General features: G+C 40.2%; 2 protein-coding genes across 7 annotated transcripts; one reads left to right on the forward strand and one right to left on the reverse strand.

The window, feature by feature from the left end:
- The first annotated feature begins 47 nt into the window (after positions 1–47).
- Positions 48–10,455, forward strand: fanci (FA complementation group I). 4 transcript variants are annotated; one of them, XM_024281656.2, is made up of 37 exons: positions 48–339; positions 440–512; positions 595–725; positions 872–1,025; positions 1,136–1,193; positions 1,299–1,340; positions 1,412–1,535; positions 1,612–1,697; positions 1,769–1,901; positions 1,973–2,050; positions 2,148–2,284; positions 2,431–2,611; positions 2,680–2,767; positions 2,842–2,972; positions 3,049–3,119; positions 3,213–3,327; positions 3,401–3,523; positions 3,720–3,788; positions 3,871–3,972; positions 4,046–4,234; positions 5,307–5,428; positions 5,613–5,774; positions 5,855–6,034; positions 6,118–6,284; positions 6,358–6,428; positions 6,523–6,639; positions 6,706–6,757; positions 6,845–6,972; positions 8,044–8,109; positions 8,200–8,296; positions 8,367–8,551; positions 8,628–8,684; positions 9,625–9,684; positions 9,763–9,831; positions 9,916–10,011; positions 10,100–10,201; positions 10,313–10,455. In XM_024281656.2, the coding sequence occupies exons 1-37, from the start codon at positions 247–249 to the stop codon at positions 10,373–10,375; spliced, it is 3,972 nt and encodes a 1,323-aa protein (XP_024137424.1). In that variant the 5' UTR covers positions 48–246; the 3' UTR covers positions 10,376–10,455. The 4 variants fall into 4 exon arrangements, with proteins under 4 accessions (XP_024137424.1, XP_024137423.1, XP_036068372.1 ...); XM_024281655.2 differs by having other exon boundaries at positions 9,916–10,201; XM_036212479.1 differs by lacking the exon at positions 10,313–10,455 and having other exon boundaries at positions 10,100–10,260.
- Positions 9,828–19,842, reverse strand: polg (polymerase (DNA directed), gamma). 3 transcript variants are annotated; one of them, XM_024281659.2, is made up of 23 exons: positions 19,430–19,839; positions 18,535–19,132; positions 18,228–18,423; positions 16,869–17,036; positions 16,619–16,765; positions 16,461–16,540; positions 16,203–16,385; positions 15,989–16,131; positions 15,775–15,898; positions 15,483–15,707; positions 15,284–15,401; positions 14,917–14,997; positions 14,734–14,847; positions 14,501–14,661; positions 14,375–14,428; positions 14,181–14,298; positions 13,368–13,503; positions 13,043–13,289; positions 12,851–12,973; positions 12,587–12,755; positions 11,999–12,207; positions 11,759–11,919; positions 9,828–10,505 (listed from the first exon to the last, which is right to left on the reverse strand). In XM_024281659.2, exons 2-23 carry the CDS (start codon positions 19,104–19,106, stop codon positions 10,441–10,443), a joined length of 3,594 nt encoding a protein of 1,197 aa, XP_024137427.1. In that variant the 5' UTR covers positions 19,107–19,132; positions 19,430–19,839; the 3' UTR covers positions 9,828–10,440. The 3 variants fall into 3 exon arrangements, with proteins under 3 accessions (XP_024137427.1, XP_024137426.1, XP_024137425.1); XM_024281658.2 differs by having other exon boundaries at positions 14,734–14,997; positions 19,435–19,842; XM_024281657.2 differs by having other exon boundaries at positions 14,734–14,997; positions 19,430–19,842.
- Between the last annotated feature and the right edge of the window lie 41 nt (positions 19,843–19,883).

Genomic DNA, 19,883 nt, shown 5'->3' on the forward strand with positions numbered 1-19,883 from the left:
TTTATTTTGATGTGGCGGACGAACATGGCAACCTCAAAACAAAACAGGAAGTGTTCGCTGGCGGGAAACCCGAAAACGTTACCTAAGCGTCTCCTTTGAAACATCGTCAGATACGTTTATTTACAGCGAATGGTTCATTTCAGCTTCAGCTAGAAGCTTAAAAAACAAGCAACATTTGTTAGAGTTGGCAATATACCGAACAGAGTTTTGACCTTCCCAAGTTTTATTGGCGAGTTAGTCTAAATTATGAAAGCTGAGGTGGAAAAAATTGTGCTGCTGTCAGACAAGGACACCACAACCGAGCTTCAAAAGTACCTGTCTTCTTTGACAAATGACCAAGTAAGTAAAACTGTTTAATAAAACAAACTATTTGTTGTCAAACTAAAGTCACGTTACGTGAATTAAACATGTTTTTTTTCCCTTGTGGTTTCTTTTCCAGCTTAATACTGTTATAACCAATAGTGCTCTAAAGGGCAAAAACGTCCTTACGTTGATTAAAGGCATATTAAAAGGTTAGTATTTAGTGTTATTATCATGCAATCACCTTTACGTTAATTTACTATTTTTCTTATTGACAATGAATTTGTCTCATAGGTTCTCCTCCTAATTGCACTGAGGGCTCAAATCGGAGGCTTGCTGTTTATCAACACTGCATCCCTTTGTGTGAATCTGGTGACCTTCAGACTGAGGTGGCTGCTGATATTATTGGACTTCTTATGCTTGAGGTAAAATTATATAATACAAAATATGGTGTATTTTCTTTAAGGGTGTAAATTTATTTCATTTTGAAGCATTATAATAGTATAGGTTGATTAAAAACTTGCCTCAGACAGATCGATCTGGTGTGATTGCTTCCTTTTTTTTTTTGCAGACTCACACGCTGTCCGGACCGTCTCTTGCACAGCTGGCAAATCTATATGTTGATTCCATCAAAGTGGGTAAAATGGGGAGTGGAAAATCTCTGGAGCTTTTTCCAACAATCCTTACCGCCCTTGCTGCATGTGAAGCCTTGTCGTACGGCAAAGGTAACATGGCCTTTCTGTAGCTACAGAATATAGATGTAGTCTAATCGAATTAAAATAGGGGCGCGTGCAACTTCAGCATTTTTAAAGTGATTTTATAATTTTTTTTCTAGGTGAACTCAGTGGTGAAGAATATAAAAAACAGCTGATTAACAGCTTGTGCTCAAGCAGGTAAGGATGTGTTATTTTGACTAAATTAAACATTACTTCTTTACCATTTAGTTACATATAGGACTTGTTGCTAAAATGACTTATTTTTCTTTGTTACCTCTGGAGATGGGACCCACAGTGTGTTATTCACCTGACAACCATGTTCAGGTAAATCCTCACAGAAAATGATAAATCAGTAGTTTCCTGTTTGAAATTGATCAGAGTTTGTCTCCCTTTAGGGACGTCCCCCTGTCCTCTGACGAACTGAAGTTTCTGGTGGAGAAGACGCTGAGGATGTTCACCAAACTGGATCTGCAGGAGATCCCGCCGCTGGTTTACCAGCTGCTGCTTTTGTCCGCTAAAGTGAGTCTCAGCCCGTCAGTTTTCAGTTACTGCACGCTATACGTGCCTTAATGTGTATTTGTCACAACTTTGTTAGGGCTCTAAGAAACAAGTCCTAGATGGAATCATTAATTACTTCAAAGAGCAGGACATTCGCCAGGAAGAAGAGCAGAACTGTGGGGAGTAAGTGTTCGTATTATTTAGCTAATATAATTACTGTTTGTTTGTGTAGCTTAAAATCTGCTCCATTTCAGAGACATGGATCTAGAAGTTCAGTCTATTCCTCAGGACCAGCTGAGGCATGTGGAAGGAACGGTCATTCTACACATGGTGTTTGCCATACGGCTGGACCATGAACTCGGGAGAGAATTCCTTAAAAGCTTCAAGGTTTTTCAGAATAATGTTTCCTCTCTGAGGTGTTTAGATTGTGTCCTGACTCTGAAATTGTATTTCCGCAGACTTCCTATGCAGACATGTGTCCTTTCAGTGTTGCCCTTCTGCTGTCGGTGGCTCGTGTTCAGCGTTATGAAGAGCAGGTGGGAAAATATGTTTTTTTCTTTGAACAAATCATCACTGTTGAAACTGTTTCTTCGATGCTTCATTTTTCTTTTGGTGACTCGTGTCTTGTTGCAGGTATTTGACCTTTTAAAGGGTGCAGTTATCAAAAGCTACAAGGACGAGCATCTGCAGCAAGGGTCAAAGTTCCTGCAGGATCTGCTGCCGGGGAGCTGCAGCGTGGCTCAGATGATTCTGGACACCGTCAAGAACAGGTTAGCCTAAAACGATCCGTTTTGTGTGACAGCTGCACAATATTTTAGTGGTAAATGTTTGGGTTTTATCTGGATTGCAGTCTACAAACATGAATGACCAGGTTTTAAATGAACAAAAATCAAAATCAGATGTTCTAATTTTGCAGTATTTTTGGATGGGATCACGTCACCCAGGGTCTGGTTCAGCTGGGCTTCTTCCTCATGGACACGTTTGGACCCAAACCGGGACCATTTGGCAAAACCACAGAGGGACCTGTTGGCACAACGCGAACCCCCACTCAGCAGTCCTGTAAGCTAGGGGGGCAGGTCCTCTTACAGGGCTTTAAGGTAACACACCTTTTCTTCTATCAGTTTTCACGGAGCTTCACGTTTACGCAGTTCCTCCTCTGTAACAGATGCATGAGCCAATCAGAGGAGAGATCCTTGAGCAGGTGCTGAATCGTCTGGTCACAAAGTCGGCTTCGCCTGTCAGTCATTATTTAGGTAACTTGAGCTTTACGCTCAACTTTCAGTTTGTGTTTTCATAATTCCATCCAGTGACGTTTCTGCCTGATCAGATCTTTTCTCAGACATCGTCATCTCCGCTCCCATGATCCTCCTCGAGTCGTCCTCCAAGGTTATAGAGACGTTTGACCACCTGTCCTACCTGCCTTTAGCCACGGTTCAGGGTCTGCTAAAAGCTGTTCAGGTATCAGACACGCAGATTCAGGAGAACTTTGAGGAGATTTCTGCTCGTCACTGGTTTTATTCTGTTCTATCTGCAGCCCCTTCTCAAAGTCAGCATCTCCTTAAAAGATGCTTTAATTCTGGTTCTTCGGAAGGCCATGTTTTCCAGGTATGTCCTCTCCTTCAGAAAAAAAGATGAGTTTTGGTCAGAACAAATAAAAATCTTACATTTTTGTTCTCCCTTTTTAAATGAAAAATCTAGCCAGCTGGATGGAAGAAAGTCTGCAGTCGCTGGTTTCTTGTTGCTGCTGAAGAACTTCAAAGTTCTGGGCAGCTTGGCTTCAAGTCAGTGCAGCCAGGCAGTCTCCTCCAGCCAGGTCTGGTTTGGAGAATTCTAATGGAGATGATTCATTAAACCTCATCCGTCTAACTATATTTAACCATGTTTAGGTCCAGGTGGATGTTCATTCTCGTTACAACTCTGCTGCTAATGAGGCGTTCTGTCTGGAGATCCTCAGCAGTTTACGCCGCTGTCTGGGCCAACAAGCAGATGTTCGCCTGATGCTGTACGAGGTCAGAGGTCACTTTTCTCTAAAACAGACAGGTGGATCTGCACACTAAAAAGCAGCAGAATTTCTCTTTGTACGACAGATTTATGTTGAAAGTGCTAGTCATCATGAGTTAAACATTTTAATATAAAAATGTAATTTTTAAAAATTGTCTCTTAAATCTTTATTCAACTTTTTAAGATTTAAGTTCTTTCTTTCAGGGATTCTATGATGTTCTCCGCCGCAATTCTCAACTAGCAAGCTCCATCATGCAGACGCTGCTCTCACACGTATGCATGAGTACACCCTCTATGTTTTAAGCAAATGATATAAACAAACAAGTATTTGAAGTTTATTTTATATTTTTTTTAGCTGACACGGTATTATGAGCCTGAGCAGGACCTGCTGCCTCCGCTCAAACTGGAGCCGTGCATCACCGCTCACGGAGACCAAGTCTACCTTCAGGAGCCGCTGGTACTTCCTTCACCCTCCTGAACGCTCATGCACCTGTTGATGTGAGCTGTAAGCTAAACCCGTGGTGTTTCAGGCACATCTGGTGAGCTGCACGGTGCAGTGCCTGCTGTGGCTGCAGAACACGCAGCAGTCAGCCAACCACAATGCCGATGACAGCGACGACGACGAGGCAGAAGGAGAGGGGTATCAGTCCCACCTGCAGACGATGCTGGAGAGCGTGACCCGGCGCATGATCAAGAGTGAGCTGGAGGACTTTGAGCTGGTATGGAGTTCAGAGCACACACTGCTCTCTAAGTGGGTCCTCTACTGTGTTTCTATTCTTGCTAGTTCTTAAAGTTCCACTCCAATCAACTATAGTGACTCTCCCGCTCCTTTCCGTAAGTTTTTCGGCACGTAAAAGCTAAATTTTTGCAATAATGGCATCAAAACGTTGAGCTCGTTTAGGACAATTACTGCTTGTATTTTTGGCATTCATAAACTTAAAAGTTTTTGAAATATTGAGCAAAATATGCCCCATGGAAAATGAATGAGAAAGTCTTCAAATTCCATATTTTCACTTAAATTAGCAACAAGCCTTTAAATATATTTCTTCATGGGCTATGTTTTCATCTTTTATAGTAATTTTCATAAAAATTGGGTTGTTATATTAACATTATTCTAATTCTTTTGGATAATTTGTTATCTACTGAGGTTTTTTTGGGCTAATTTAAAGTTTAGCTTTCATTTTAGCAACAGGCTAAGGTTTCTGGCTAATTTGGTTTACTGCGGAATTTTAGGCTATTTTGGAGTTTAGCTAGTATTTAAGCTTTTTTTTGGCTAATTTGGCATCTACTGCAGTTTTTTTATCTAATTTAGTGTTTAGCTCATTCTTAAGCAACATGCTAAATATTTGACATGGATTGAGGATTTTTTAGCAACCTTACTTCAAATGTTTCAGAAATTTTGGTCAACTTCAGCGCTCTTTCGTATTTCTTTAACTAAATTTCCAGTCTTTTGCCAAATAGCTTTTGCATTTTCAGCAAATTCCTGTAACAATTAAAGTAAATTGCGTCAAAGTAAAAAGCTTCAGCATCTTCACTACTTTCAGAAATTAGCCTTTACACTAGCATTATCGCAGGTAGTGGCCTGTCATTTGTAGTTTGTACGTGACAACTACAAATTGTTTCCAACTGTTATTTTGTGTCTGCTCCTGATTCACAACGATTTGAATAAAGAAATACTCAGAAATATAACTCTGTGCCTTATTTTTTTCTCCGTATTTGTCCTCCATCATGAGAAAATGCAACGAGAACACATTAAAAACTTCCTCCTGAATGGCATGTTTTTATGATCAGGACAAGTCTGCAGAGTTTTCGATGGGATCCAGTGTTGGAGTGAAGAATAACATCTACGCCGTGCTGGTGATGGGAGTCTACGAGGTTCTGATCGAGTACAACTTCATCAAAGCCAACTACAAGTAAAAAGACCTCTTGTGTATTAACCTTTGTTATAGTTCAATATGAATGTGTGGCGCAGAGGTGGAGCGGTCTACCTGTGATCAAAGGATTGCAAAGGGCCAATTCTTTTCAAGATGCAGACAGGAACTTTTGAAAAAATAAAAGACAAAACCATACAATACTATAATTCCTTCTTTTTTGCAGTAAGAGCCGCTTCGAGGAGCTTATCAATCTGTTCAGCTGCTACAACAAACTGTCCGAGATCCTGAAAGAGAAATCGGGAAAAGTCCGAACTCCTTCTAACAAGACGCCCCGCAGTCTGCTCTCCATGGGTTTCGCCTCAACTCTCATCACTGTCTTGTTCAAGTAAAGCTACTCACTTGAATGTTTTCCGCTTGCATTTAGTTCTATTGTTTAAATTAACCATTTTTTTCTCCCCTTTAAAGAGACAACAGTCAAAGCAGAGAGGAAGCCCTTTCTGTACTTCGCTCCAATGCAGAATTTGTGCGCTATGCGTTAAGCGTAGTTGTGCAGAAGATCCAGCAACTGGAGGAAAGTGGACAAACCGATGGTCCGGATGGACAAAGCGCAGAAAAGACGTTCCGTTTTCTTTGTGACATGACAAGGTTGAAGTCTCCCACCACTCCTCTCCTCTTCTCTGTGACTGAGGGAGGAGCAGGAGGTGACTGTTGTCCAAATGTCTTCCCAGCGTGCTGATGTGGCGGTACACGAACATCCCCAGTGTAGTGGAGGAGGCAGGGAGGAAAGACAAGCGCTGCAGCCTGTCCCAGCTTTGTTTGGAGGGTCTGCTCAGGATTTTCACCGCCTGCCAGCAGCGTTACCCCGACAAGATGGCCCAGCTCCTCTCTACTATGGGTTGGACATGGACTCTGAAAGCTTTACAAACTGAAGAACAGCAGAAATTCAATATACTTTTGTGTTTTTGCAGACATTGAAGAGGAGGAAGCAGAGCAAGACGAAGCTACAGAGATGAATTACTTCTACATCCGACAGTTTCAGGTACATACATTCTTTAATTTAATACTAAACAGGATTGAATTTTACATTATAAAGAAAATGTTGACTAAAATGCAGTTTTTGAATCGTCCAACAGAGGGCGCTGTTCACTAAGTTGAGTGGAAATGAGGAGGATTTTAACAGCAGAGAAGCTCAGCTGCTGGTCAGCATTTTGAGCGTGCTCTCACGGCAGCTGAATCCCTCCTCCAAACAGGTAAAAGTCACCGTCTTTAGTTAAAACAAAAGGATTTCTCTCCTGACTGTATTTCATCTTAAACAGTTTGTACAGATGATCACATGGACAGTGAAAATCTGCAAGGAGACGAGTTTTGGTGAGGCACATTTTTCCTAAAGCATTATACTTCTTTTCAAGCGTTGATGAATTTGTTTTAAGCCATCTTTTTAATGTGCTTTTATAGAGGATTCTGCATTCTCCAAGGGCCTGCTTTCTCTCTTGTTTAACCTCCATGTTCTCTACAAGTCTCCTGCTGGCCTTCTGCTTGAACTCTGCCAAGACATTCACAGCCAGCTGGGAGATATCGATGAGGTATGCTAGTCAGCAATTCTTATGTTTAATTAAAAAATAGTTCAATGTAGTGTAAATAATATTTATTTACCTAGCCAAAAAATGAATAATGAACTGTTATTTAGACTTAAAACATTAACTACTGGATCTAGACAGATTAAATAATTTTTTTCTACAGTAAAAGTGCAGAGACTTGTAGTTTTTTTTTTTTTAAGTCAAGCATTTTGGGTTTTGTTTTATAACCAGTTTACACAAAACACAATACATCGCAAATTTATCATTATCCCAATATCAGCCTGTACAATACACGTATCGAAAAAGACAGCTTAAATTGTGATAAATGGTTTATTTAAATGTTCACACATGCAAAAACAATCTTATAGCAGATTGACATAGTAAACAAGTTCTTTTCGCATTAGACCCATCCAATAGACCTCTTTTATGTTAGATGCTTATGTAGATGTGGGTCATTTGGAGAATAATTTATGTTCTGTTTAATCTATTTAAATAAAACTGATGCAGTGAAATAAATGTATTAGTTGTTTTGCTACATGGTCATGTTTCGCAAGTCAAATCGTCATTGCAATATTTATCACTAATATCGCACATCACTAGTTTTTCTAATAAATACCCTATATATATATATATATATATATATATATATATATAAATATATGTCTGCCTTTAATTTCCTTCAAGAACTGTCGTTAAAATGTACATTCTAACTGTGAGGAGGAATAATTTTAACTTTACATTCATAAAATGCAGTTTTCAACTTAAAAAAGTATGCCACTTTTCCTTTGAATTAGAAAAAGATCTAAACCCAAACAAACAGGATTATTCAAAGAGTATAACTGTTATCTATTCATAAATGTGCAGACAGGTCCAGTCATAAAACTGGAACTATAACTAAGGTTTTAGTAGAAGGTGATTCCAAAAACTGGACAAAAGACTTTAATAAGAAAAATCAAGTGATATGAAATTATAATCTTGTGTTTTTATATCATTTTGTCTAAAATATAAAAAAAAATTGACAATATTTGTATAAATGTTAATATTTAAGTCGGTTATTTATTTATTTTTTCCAATCAGGATGTGGAAGTGGAAAAGCAGAATATCTTTGCTATTATTAACATGAAAACAGCTTCAAACGCAGTTGTAAGTACTTTTTTTCATGAAATATTTAATTTTACTGCAACCAAAACCTTTTGCTTAATGCATTTACAAGCTCCTTTTGTCTTCTTCCAGCTTTTTGTGCTTTCCCAAGTAGACAAAATTCTTGATGAAGTCGAGTGGCTTATTGCCAGAAAGAAGAGTCAGGCGTCTTCTGAAAAACCCAACGGCGGTAAGAAACATATGAAGCCATGATTCCAGTGGAAGAAACTAGTTCAGCTAAATCATCTGTCGTCATGAAGGTGAGGACACTCAGTCTGCGAGCCGGCAGGATCCGGTCGAGAAGGCAGTGACGCTCCAGCTGGGAACGCTCGTGACGGCGCTAAACGAACTGGTCCAGACGTCCCTCCAGCCGGGAAACTGCACAATCACTCTGCTGAGAGTGCTGAGTCGGACCTACAGCATCCTCACAACTCTGGTCAAATATGTGAGTCGCCGTCGGAGCCGAAATCCCTCTGAGGATGATATGAATTCACTTTCTCCTCTTCATTTCACATCATTAGTACATCCAGGTGTGTACGAGTCAGCACAGTGCACTTCCAGCTCGTTTTGAGAAACTGGTGAGTCCAGGTTATTATTCATCTTCCTGTCATTATGAGATGTTGCTGTAATTATGTCCTGCAGCCGTCCTGGACCAAATTCTTTTCAAAATTCCTCTTTCTTACTGCGCCTTTGAGTGAAAAATAAGCTCACGCCACATGCGTAAAAACTCCAGAAAAATGACATCACAGAGAGAGAAACCAACAAAAAATGAACAGGGTCACAATATCTCACACAGCTCAAAAATATTTCAAAATTCACCAAAACAAAAAAAAAAAAAAAAAAAAGCATGTTGAGGCCATCCAAATGAAGTTTTAAAATTATTATGGGATGGCCACGGAGCCTTTGGCTTGACAGCCATTATGTGGAAAAATGGCAATTTAATATATGGGAAAGAACTTTTTTTTTTTGTTCAAGTGATCTTCACGAAATTTCCTCTAAAAAAACAGCGTTAGTAGCTGGCTTTCTCAAGGAACAGTGGTTTTAAAGTTTGTAGCATGGCGAGCTCTTACAGCTGGCGTTCCCTGGTTGCTCACACATTTTTTATCGGAATATTGTGAAAATGTATTACATGAATCGTTGGCTCAAGGTGAGCAAAGTGATACAAACATATTAGTAGTGTGGGTGTGGTTGACAAAAACATCCGTTGCCAAGCAAATAAAAAAAATAGCATAAAAAATATACATGGATCTGTTCATCACTCAAAGGTGACAAATAAATTCAGTGGTTGCTATGGAAATGGAAGCAACAGAACACAGGAGTCATAAACATGGTGAAATGCTTGTATTGATTAGATTTTCACTCTGTGATGTCAGAGTTAAAAAAAAAAAGTAGTGAGCATTGTGTCCAAATTGCTTTTCAAATTCATGCCACTAGATAGTCCAGCTCTATTTTTTTTATTTTTTAGTAATTGGTGATCAGATTGGGAATTCAGAAATGGCGTTAATGTTTTGTTTGCAGGTCAAGTTGTCCGGCTCCCACCTAACACCCCAGTGCTACGCCTTCATCACCTACGCACAGGTAGAGCCAGCAGCATCAGCTATAAGACCCTCCTCTTTTCAGGTTTTAAGAACTTGTCCTTTTGTTTTTGGGAGTTAGAGTGGAGAAACCGTCGAAGGGGATGAGAAGAAGAAAAAGAAAAAGAACGAAGCGAACACAGTTGCTTCTGTAAGGACTTTAATGAGGTCACAAAGGGTTTGAACAACAGTCATTATTTGCCATCACACCATGACTTTCCTACGCTGCTTGCAGGCAAAGCTTTTGCGGGAGACAAAGGCCACGCCAAACCTGATCTTCAGCATTGAACAATATGAGAAGTATCTCATTACACTCTCAAAGAAGTCAAAGGTACACCTTAACTTCATTACAAGAGACAATCTTGTAAAGAATGTTCACAGTTATACAACATATAATGTCTGTAAAAATGTTCCTCCAGGTAAATTTGATGCAGTACATGAAGCTCAGCACTTCAAGAGATTTCCGCATCAACGCTACGACTCTGGAAGCAGCTCTGCAGGAGCAGGACCACAGTCAGGAGGTCAGTGCTGTTTTTAGCTTAAAAAACGCCCCAAAATGAGATAATTTTACAAAAAAAAATAAATAAAAGTTTGCAAAGAAATTGTTTGACCCATTTCTTCTCTTCTTTCAGACCACAGAGGCACAAAATGCAGAGGAGACCCAGGAGCCCAAAAAGAAGAAGAGAAAACTCTGAGCTCCAGTTTTTGAAATGATTTGCTGTGAATGTTGTGATTCTTGTTTTCAGTGGTTTAGATGCTCCTATCTTCCTTTGTCCAGAGAGCCTCCAGTAATGTTGATGATCTGGTAGATGTCCAGCGCCTCACCTGTTGAAAGGTGCAAACATTGTTGATCAGTCCACTCGTTTTTCATGTCACGCCACACATTTAGATTGAAATCTTCGTTCTTAAGGAACATTATCTGAAGAATGACTTAAAGTATGTTTTCATTATAAGATACAAAAATATTTTAATAGTGTTTTATCATAAAACTGTTGTGTATTTCAACTGTTTTGCTCAGACACACATAAGTACAGTCTAGCATCTTGACAGCAGGTAATTTCACTTCACACAGGACAAATGAGATTAAAACTCATTTATAAAATGATTACAAAGCTTAAAATTATCTTAGTTTAAATATTTATGAGTACATAGATTTCTGCAATACTTCAAAATGTATAATTTTTTGCACTTTCTTACGGAGCCCCCCAAAAAGGGACATCGATGTAAAAACTAATTCCTAAAAATTAAAGTAATTTTTATTTTGGTTACTATCTGTTGTGCACCAGATAGTAAACAGATTTTTCTTTTCAATTTCAATTTTTAGAAAAAAAAATCTTTTGGTTATTGACCAGAATTTTTTTTTTTTAAAGAGAAAAAAAAAAAGAGTACACACCAGTAACTAACCAAAAGTAAGCAGGTTTACTAACGTACTTTTGGTTAGTAACTGGTGCGCACCAGATAGTAACCGAAAGAAAAAAATGTTTTCTAAAAATTTAATTAAAAAAAAATTCTGGTTATTACCTGGTGCGCACCAGATAGTAACTAGAATTTTTTGTTTACTTTAATTTTTAGGAAAAAAAATATTTTTGGTTAATAACTGGTGCGCACCAAATAGTGCAAACCAGTTACTAACCAAAAGTAAGTAAGTTTACTAATGTACTTTTGGTTAGTAACTGGTGCACACCGGATAGTAACTAAAAAAAAACGTTTTTCTAAAAATTGAAGTAAAAAAACATTCTGGTTACTATCTGGTTTGCACCAGATAGTAACCAGAATGTTTTTGTTTTGTTTTGTTTTGTTTTTTTACTTTAATGTCCCTTTTAAGGGCTCTGTAATATCTGTATCAAACAGTTTTTCTGCATTTTTCCACTTCAATAAAAATTTCTTTAAAACAAACAGGATTGTTCCTTCTTTTGCTACAGGGTGGCACTTCAAATGTTGATGTAGTTGCTTTTTTTTTTTTTGGGGTGGGAGACTGAAGTACAGGGAAGATGCAGACCGTGATGCGGAAGACAGCAAAAAGTAAAAACTTTAGACGTCAGACCAGCTCTGCTTTGACAAATGAACCCAGAACTGACCAGACGGAAGGCCGTATCTCCGCTCCACTCCTGTTGGGTTGGATGGAGTCACACAGTCCATGACGACCTCCTTCCTCAGACACTGGTCGATGTCCACCGCGCTGAAAAAAGCCACAGACTGGGGCAGGTCTTGCAGGCCCAACGCATGTGCAAACACGCTCCTGCAGGAAACACAAATATATGTCAATCCCTCAGCACACACTTAGATTTGAGTGACCGTGCATGACGCTCCAATCCAACCTCGTGAGTAAGTTTGTGATCTGAAGGGCCAGCGCCGCTCGGTAACGGTCCTCGCTCCGGACCAGGTAGCGCACCTCATCGTGGATGCTGATGCAGAAACGGCCATCGATGTCGTGCTCTTCGAAGAGCCACTTCATGGCCACCAACATCAGATGTAGGTAATCCACTGCAGAGCTTTGGACCACCCAGTTTACTCTGCTGGTGATGAACTGAACAAATACAGCAGCGACTTAAAGTACTCTGGTCCTCTTTTCATCTATTTAAAAGCATTCCTTTTAGTTACAATTATGCAGTTTTTATCTGAAATTAGAAAAATGTGTCATTTTCTAGAATAAAGTTTCTGCAGAGCGGCAATTGTGAATGGGATTGCTTTTTCAAACGAAATTTTTGCATCTGATTCACAACGATTTGAGTAAAAAAAAAATACTCAGAAATGCAATTTTGATCTTAATTTTCTTTGTGTCCTCCATCATCAAAAGTGCTAAAAACACATTTAAATTAAAAGTGCAGCTGTAGTTCATCATCCACATCCTTAATTCTCAGTAACTGTCGGACACAGCTGTCTTTTTTTTGCTGAAAGCCTTTTACCTCGTTTCTAACTGCCTTTGGCTCCAGAGCTCTGCTGATCCTGCAGCGTAAGACGGGGGTGGCTGGCTGCGCTGAGTGAGCGATGCTCTCCAGCTTGTTGAACATGTCTGACTCTGTGCCTCCAGCCCAGACGCGCTTACCAACAATATCCCACTTCTTCCGCCGAGAGCTGGTGGTTCACAAAGACCCGACAGCAGAAATTAAAAAGGAAAATAATTGACAAAGTGCTCCGAAAAATAAGTTTTATTTGGTTTGCTTGCTTACGACTGTGAAGCCACTTTAGAAATCCTCCTCAGCTCCTGCAGAGAGACGCTTCCATCCTCCTCCCTCTGCACGTCAAAACCCAGTTCGTTCACCAGCCATTCACCCTCCTCTGACAGATGGTATCTATATTAAAAGGATGAAATTCAGCTCCACTGAAACCCGAATAAAAGCACTTCTACTAACCGAGCTCACCTCCGTATACCCTTGGTTAAGGCGTACATCTGCTTGGCCTTACTGGCAGCTTCCGTCTGATTAAGGCGATGGTTGAACTGCATCAGCAATCTCTCAGCAAAGGGCTGTCCTGCACCATAGATGCGCCCGTAATTGAAGACCTTCGCATGCTCCCTGCTGATGCCCACAGCCTCAGCAGTGCGGCTGTGAAGGTCTGTGCCCTGACTCTTCTTCCCTTGAAGGGTCATCCAGCCAAACGCCGTACAACCTGCACCACGGACACCCCACGTTTAGCCGCTGTTTGACATTTTTGATGCAACCAGTTGGAACGGGTGGACAATACAACCGTGCATGCCGGCAAAATGAGCCTCTCCAAGTACGGCTGCAATCCACAACTCCTGAGAGTCCACGTCCGCTCCTACCAGGTGATATCCAGGAGGCACCTGTACCATGGCCTTCAGCTCACTGCCAACTCGATCCCTCTGGGAATCGAAACGCCCAAATGAACAGTACATTTCTCGACTATTGTAGATCAGGGGTCCCCAAACGTTCTTGTGAGGGGCACAAAACTGTTTTCTTCTCTGATGGGAGGGTTGGTTTGTAGGCTAACAAAAAAAATGTAACAACCACAGCCTAAACAAAGATTTATGGGTTTCCAGAGAGCCAGAAATAGCCAAATTTTAAATAACCCATTTCTGTAATCTTCAGAGAAAAAATAATACTAAAACATTTTAAAAAACTAGATATATATCATTACCTGCGATAGATTAATAGCTGAAGATGCTAAAATTGTTAGCTAAAAATCTGGAAAAAGCCTAAATTAGCCAAAACAGCTAGCATGTAGCTGAAATACTAGCTAAATGCCAAATTAGCCTAAAAAACTGGGAAAATGTCTAATTTAGCTAAAACAGCTGGCACAAAACTAAAATATTAGCCAAACTGAAAAAAAAAAAAACTGAAAATAGCCTAAATTAGCCAAAACAGCTAGCATATAGCTGAAATGTTAGCTGAATGCCAAAATATTAGTTTAAAAAACTGGAAAAATGTCTAATTTAGCAAAAACATTTTGGGGGCCCGGGCCAAATGTGGAAAAGGGACGGCTTCGGCCCGCAGGCCGTAGTTTGGGGACCCCTGTTGTAGATCAAGCTAAAATATTTACCCGAGCATTGCTAGCAGTCAGCCATGTTGGCTCCACGGCCCTGCGAGTTACAGTCCCCGCAGTGACGACCTGAGGTAATATAGCACCATACTGGCCCTCTTCATCAAAGTCTTTGTGTCTTTGGGAGACAAACATTTTGTTACATGCAAAAGCACGTTTTCACATTTCCGTCAGTGACCATCAGTGCTTCAAACCTGCTGACGTTACGAGGAAGCTCTCCCTTCCTCAGCCACACCACCATCTGAGAGCTGAAGCAAAAAGGAGGAACATGTTTTCAGCTTCATTTAAGATGGAGAACGGTTCCGCTGCAGGAAGCTAACCTTATGCGTTTGTGCGCGTTCCTCCAGAACGACATCATTTTGTTGATCTCCAGAGCTCGGGCTGCGTTGGTGCCTCCTCTTCCTGCCCTAAGAGTGCCATCCTCCATCTTCACCAAGAAGTCCTTAGAAAAAGGACTGCCAACGTTGTTGTGGTTTCCGTCCTGTAACCAGAAGCAGAAAGTCAGGAAAAAAAATGGTCTCACTGAAAGTAAAAAATAAAATCTTTTCTTCACCTTATGAGGTAATTTGAAGAACCAGCAGCCAGGAATGTTAACATCATTGTAGGGGCCGTTTCCATGGTGATAATGGCAGTCACTTTCCTCCGGAAAAAACTGTGGATCTAGAGCCTGTTGAAGACATAAAAAATGATTAATTAAAAACAAAATTGGATCATAAAGTTTAAAAAGCGTGCTCACCTTCTTCCTCTTGGTGTCATTTTGAACTGATCCAAATCCGTTTTCATCTAAAACGTTCTCCAAAGAACTCATTTCCTCCACCTTTCACAGATGACAAACAAATGTTTTTACAGAAATATATGACTAACACCAAAGTACACTACTAATTTCAGATTAAAACTTCACATTCCAACACAAATAAATGGTGATCCTTTTTTTTAAGTTTCTGTTTTAAAATCTGTTTAATTTGCTTACAAATAAATTAAACTAAACAACTACTGTTGTTGTTGCTTCATTTTATAGTTTTACATAATTTTTGCAATCTGGTTCTGATCAGATCAAGTGCAGATTGATTCATTTCAGAAAATATTCTTTATGACTTGAGCACCTTTTCCCACACTGAGCTGTCAGTCCAGATGAGATCATCAGAGTCACCAGAATCCAAAGATTTCGGCTGCACTTTGCTGTTCTGCTCACAATACTCTTTGTAAATCCTCTCGATGGATCTGGAGGAAACAACATGAAACGTGTTGAAATCTTTATATAGTGCAAGTAGTGTATAAGCGCATCTGTTTTCTCCAAAGTACCTGTGTGGACATACAGGGCCGGCGTTTTCTCCTGCAGGATTTAAATTATCCTTCCGTCCAGGAACCAGATATCCCCATCCGTGCTTCTCCGTGTAATGGAGGGGAAAGCCGTCCCACGTCAGGCCCATCAGTTTGGGCGTCAGTCTCATCTGCAGACTGATGAGGGTGGCTCCTGACGACCAGCCGTCATTCTGGGACATTTTCTCACACAGCTTACGATACCACCTGCAATGCAAGGAATTAGGACGGTTTTTGATCAAAACTGGAGGAACATGAAGTGGAGCTGATTTACCCCGGATGACCGGGCAGATGCTGCCTTCTTTTAGGAAGTCGAGTGACTGTTTCTTTCAGTTTTTCAACAGCTAGTCTGCTGGGGCAGGACCCCTCCATTTCCTCCTCGGATGGTGGACCTGGATCTAAAAAAATCACAAACTACTAAAGAATATTCTTTTGCAATGTTGTTAATAAGCTCCACATAAGTTCTCCACAAGCTTCTGAGTTTTTACCATCGTCCAAGTCGGGAAGAAGGCTGGAAACTTGTTTTCCGGCTGTTTTTTTAGCTGCTTTCTTCTTGCTAGCAGCCACTTTTTTCTGCTTAAACTCCTGCACATCCCACTCCAGATCCCAAAGCCAGGGGTCTTCTTTGTATCTTAAAGACACACAAACCACAAGTGCAGTCGGGGGCCTTTGTGTGAAAATCCTGAACAAAACATTTCTGACCTGGAATCCTGCAAGAGTTGGCAAGCGTCGTCTGCTAGAGTCATCAGAGACTTCTTCATCTCTCTCTGGAGCTCGTCGTAAACATCCTGAGAGTCTTCCAGGTACCGACCCCAGTTCTGATTGACGGGGAGGTAGCTCACTCCCATCTCAAGCATTCCGGCGAACGTCACCGGATGGGGGCACCTTTAACAGACAGAGGAATAGATCAGAATCCAGGAAAAACACACCGACAGTGATTGTGGTCTGGAATGTCCAAACCTCTCCATGAAGAGAGGCATCTGCTCGGTGAACACCCGGTGTGTGGCCTGAACATCCAGGGCGCAGTACTGCATCAGTTCCTGCAGGGGGAGGCAAAAGCAAATTCATCACAACATGTCTGACACAGAAATGATCTTCACATAAGACAACTTTCTAACCTGGAAATTGTTCCGCACATCTGTCATGTTGCCTTTTATGAAGATCTCTCTGGCCTCTTTTTGCAGAGGTGGCCCCCCCACATACAGATCATGGACATCAGCCAGATTGTTGATGCTGCTGATGTTCACCCAGTCCCAAGAACCAATCTATGCAGCAAAAAAGGGGCACTATTGAGTTTTGTTAGAAAAAAGACTAAAAGACAGATTTTAACTCGTGGAACAATGTAGAACAAGAGTGTAGTGATCGAACCATTGGTCCATCTCTTTTCTGTCCTGTTTTCTTGATGTGTTCTTTGACCTCTTGTACACCCTTCTTTTTTCCTAACTTGTTGGCCATCCACAGAATGCGCTGGAACCCTGTCAGTCCTGAAATGGCCATGTGAAGGCTCATGGTGTCCAGGAAGCGCACCTTTGAGCCCTGCCCAGAGAAGAGTCAACAGATTGATACAATAATCTGAATCTATCAAGCCCTGGACATGACATTCAAAAAATAAAAATAATGTTCCCTAGAATCAAACATTTACGATCACAAGATGGTGTTTTGTGCACATAAATTAGTACTTCATGGACACAATTTAGCATTTATTCGTTTTTGTGGGCATAAATTAGCATTCTGTGTGCACAAATTGGTGTTTTTGTGCATAAACAACTATACTGTTGTAAACACAAAATAGCTTTTTATGTGCGCATATTAGTATTTTCTCAGTGTACTTTTGTATTTTGTGTGCAGAAATTAGTATTTCAATATCTTCAAATTCTACTACTAACTGTGCTCTCCTAATGCTAATAAAATGCTAAGTTGTGGCCCAAAAAAGGTAACTTGTACTCACAAAATACTAATTTGTCCACTTAAAATGCTAATTTGTGCACACAAAATACTAACTTTCACTCACAAAATACTAATTTGTGCTCAAAACATCCTAATTTGTGCACACCAGTTACTCTTTTGTGCCCACAAAGAACTAATTTTGTGCACAAAAATGCTAATGTGTGCACAAAATGTGCTAATTTATAAACACACAATGCTACTTTGTGCAGAAAAAAGTGTTTGTGCTCAGTAAATAGTAATTTGTGCAAAAAAAACTAATTTGTGCTCACAAAGAACTAATGAGCACACAGAATGCTAATTTGTGCCCAGAAAAATATTAATTAATATGTGCATGTAAAAGACTACTTTGTGCACACAAAATACTAGCTTTCACTCACATAATACTAATTTATCCCCACAAAACACTAATTTTGTGCACAAAAAAATACTAATTTGTGGATGCATAATGCTAATTAGCGCAAAAAAAAAATATTTGTGCTCACAATATAATAATTTGTGCACAAAGAAATACTAATTTGTTCTCCCAAAACACTAACTTGTGTGCAAAATACTAATTCCTGCACAGAAATTACTCATTTGTTTCTTACAAAATACCCATTTGTGCACATACAATGCTAAGTTGCGCACATACAATGCTAATTTGTGCACACACAATCCTAATTAAATTCTACTTTGCGGACACTAATTATTTATTTTGATGTTTCCTGCCATGTCCAGTGCTCTGTAAAAAGAATTCAGGCTTTGAGGTGTTCAAAAAAACAAGAAGCATATTTTACTAACCTTTAAAAGGTATTGCTCCTTGATGTGAGATCGATCAAAACTGACGTTATGGCCCACTACAAGCCTCTCCTTCCACTGACCGCCTGGTGGACGTGAAGAGTTCAAAGGTGTTTCCAGAGGAATAAGCTCAGCAAGACTGAGCTGATTTGACCAGGAGTATCGTTCCTCTATTAAACGTTTGCTACACCAGGAATACCTAAGAAGACAGAGACATACAATCACACTCCTTCCCAAAATTCCATTTGATATTTTGAGTAACAGAATCAGTAATTTCTCCTGATACTTCTAATTTTGCTCCATTTCTCACCAGTTTGTGGGAGACAAAGCAACGGCCAGTGTCGGACACCGCCCCTCTGTCATGCACACCTCCACATCGAACACTAGCACAGATTCAGCCGGAAAATCAACTTTCTGAGTCTCCCCATTGGGCCCATAGCGAGTCCAGCCCACCTCCCAACTCCACTCCTGAGGCATGGATGGCAGCTCTGCCTGTAGCAGCCTGGTGACAGCCTCCAGGTAAGGAAGGCTCTGCTTCTCAGCCAAAATGCGGAAGTGCTCGTCGATGTTTTTGCCATACATTTGGGGGAGTTTAAGCTCAACGTCAGGCAACAGGGAAGCTTCCTTTCCCCACAGCTGGTGCTTCTGCAAGTGGCTTATGCTGCGCTGGACGGCCTCCTCGCTGAACTCTGGCACTACACCGCGGAAGATCTGCTCGTGGAGGTTCTTCGACAGCATCTGGATTTTGAGGGGGTTCAGGCGGGTTTCGACCGAGTCCTCGCCCTGAATTGAGTGAGGTTTGGTGGAGAAGAAATATCGTGGATACCTCCATTGGTGAGAGACTAGAGTCCTCTGGAGAGGACAGCGTATTAAATGATGCATCACGACATGAGGGCTTTTCAACAAAGCTGGAAAATAAAAATAATACAATAAGATAACAATAAAGAATTCATCATTTTACTACAATTAACATCAAATAAGGTGATTATGTGCAAATGAAACAATAGAAAGAATGTCAATTTTAAAGAACATAAAATGTTTAAACACCAATGCTACAACACCTTGTCTGATATAGCTCATTTAGTTCCTGATCCTTTTTTTCTAAGTTATTATTTATTTAGCATCATACACGAAAGAAAAGCTTAGCAAGTCTAACCAACAGTTGTTATAGATAGACAAGTTGCATAATAAATCAGTAATATTACCTTACTTTTGTAGGTAATTGTAGGTGCTGCACCACCAATCACATGGATGTTTGTAAACACTGAACTTGCACATGCTAACTTTAAAAGTAAACGTTGATTTCTTGTTTATCTCCGTTAGGGCTTACTTTTCTTTTTTAAAAGGAAAAAAATAAAAAAATCCAATTCATTCGTTTTAAGTACCCGTCTTTCTTGCGTTGATTTTAAAAAAGTTTTAAAAAGGAGACTCTGTTCAGTAAGTGAATGTCCATGCTGCTGCTAGTGCGAATCACAGGAAGTCTTTACACAGAGCCAAGCTTTACTGGAGCGACACCGCGCGGTCTGGAAGATTATTGCATCTGAGGACTGATAAATGTGGAATTTTTATGGTATTTTTTCAACGCTTCATCAAAATTTTGAGCCTTGGATTGATTTCGATGATAAACTTACATGTACACCACATTTTACACATTTCTTA

This window comes from Oryzias melastigma, linkage group LG6 (genome assembly GCF_002922805.2).
Source record: "Oryzias melastigma strain HK-1 linkage group LG6, ASM292280v2, whole genome shotgun sequence".
NCBI classification, from domain to species: Eukaryota; Metazoa; Chordata; class Actinopteri; order Beloniformes; family Adrianichthyidae; genus Oryzias; species Oryzias melastigma.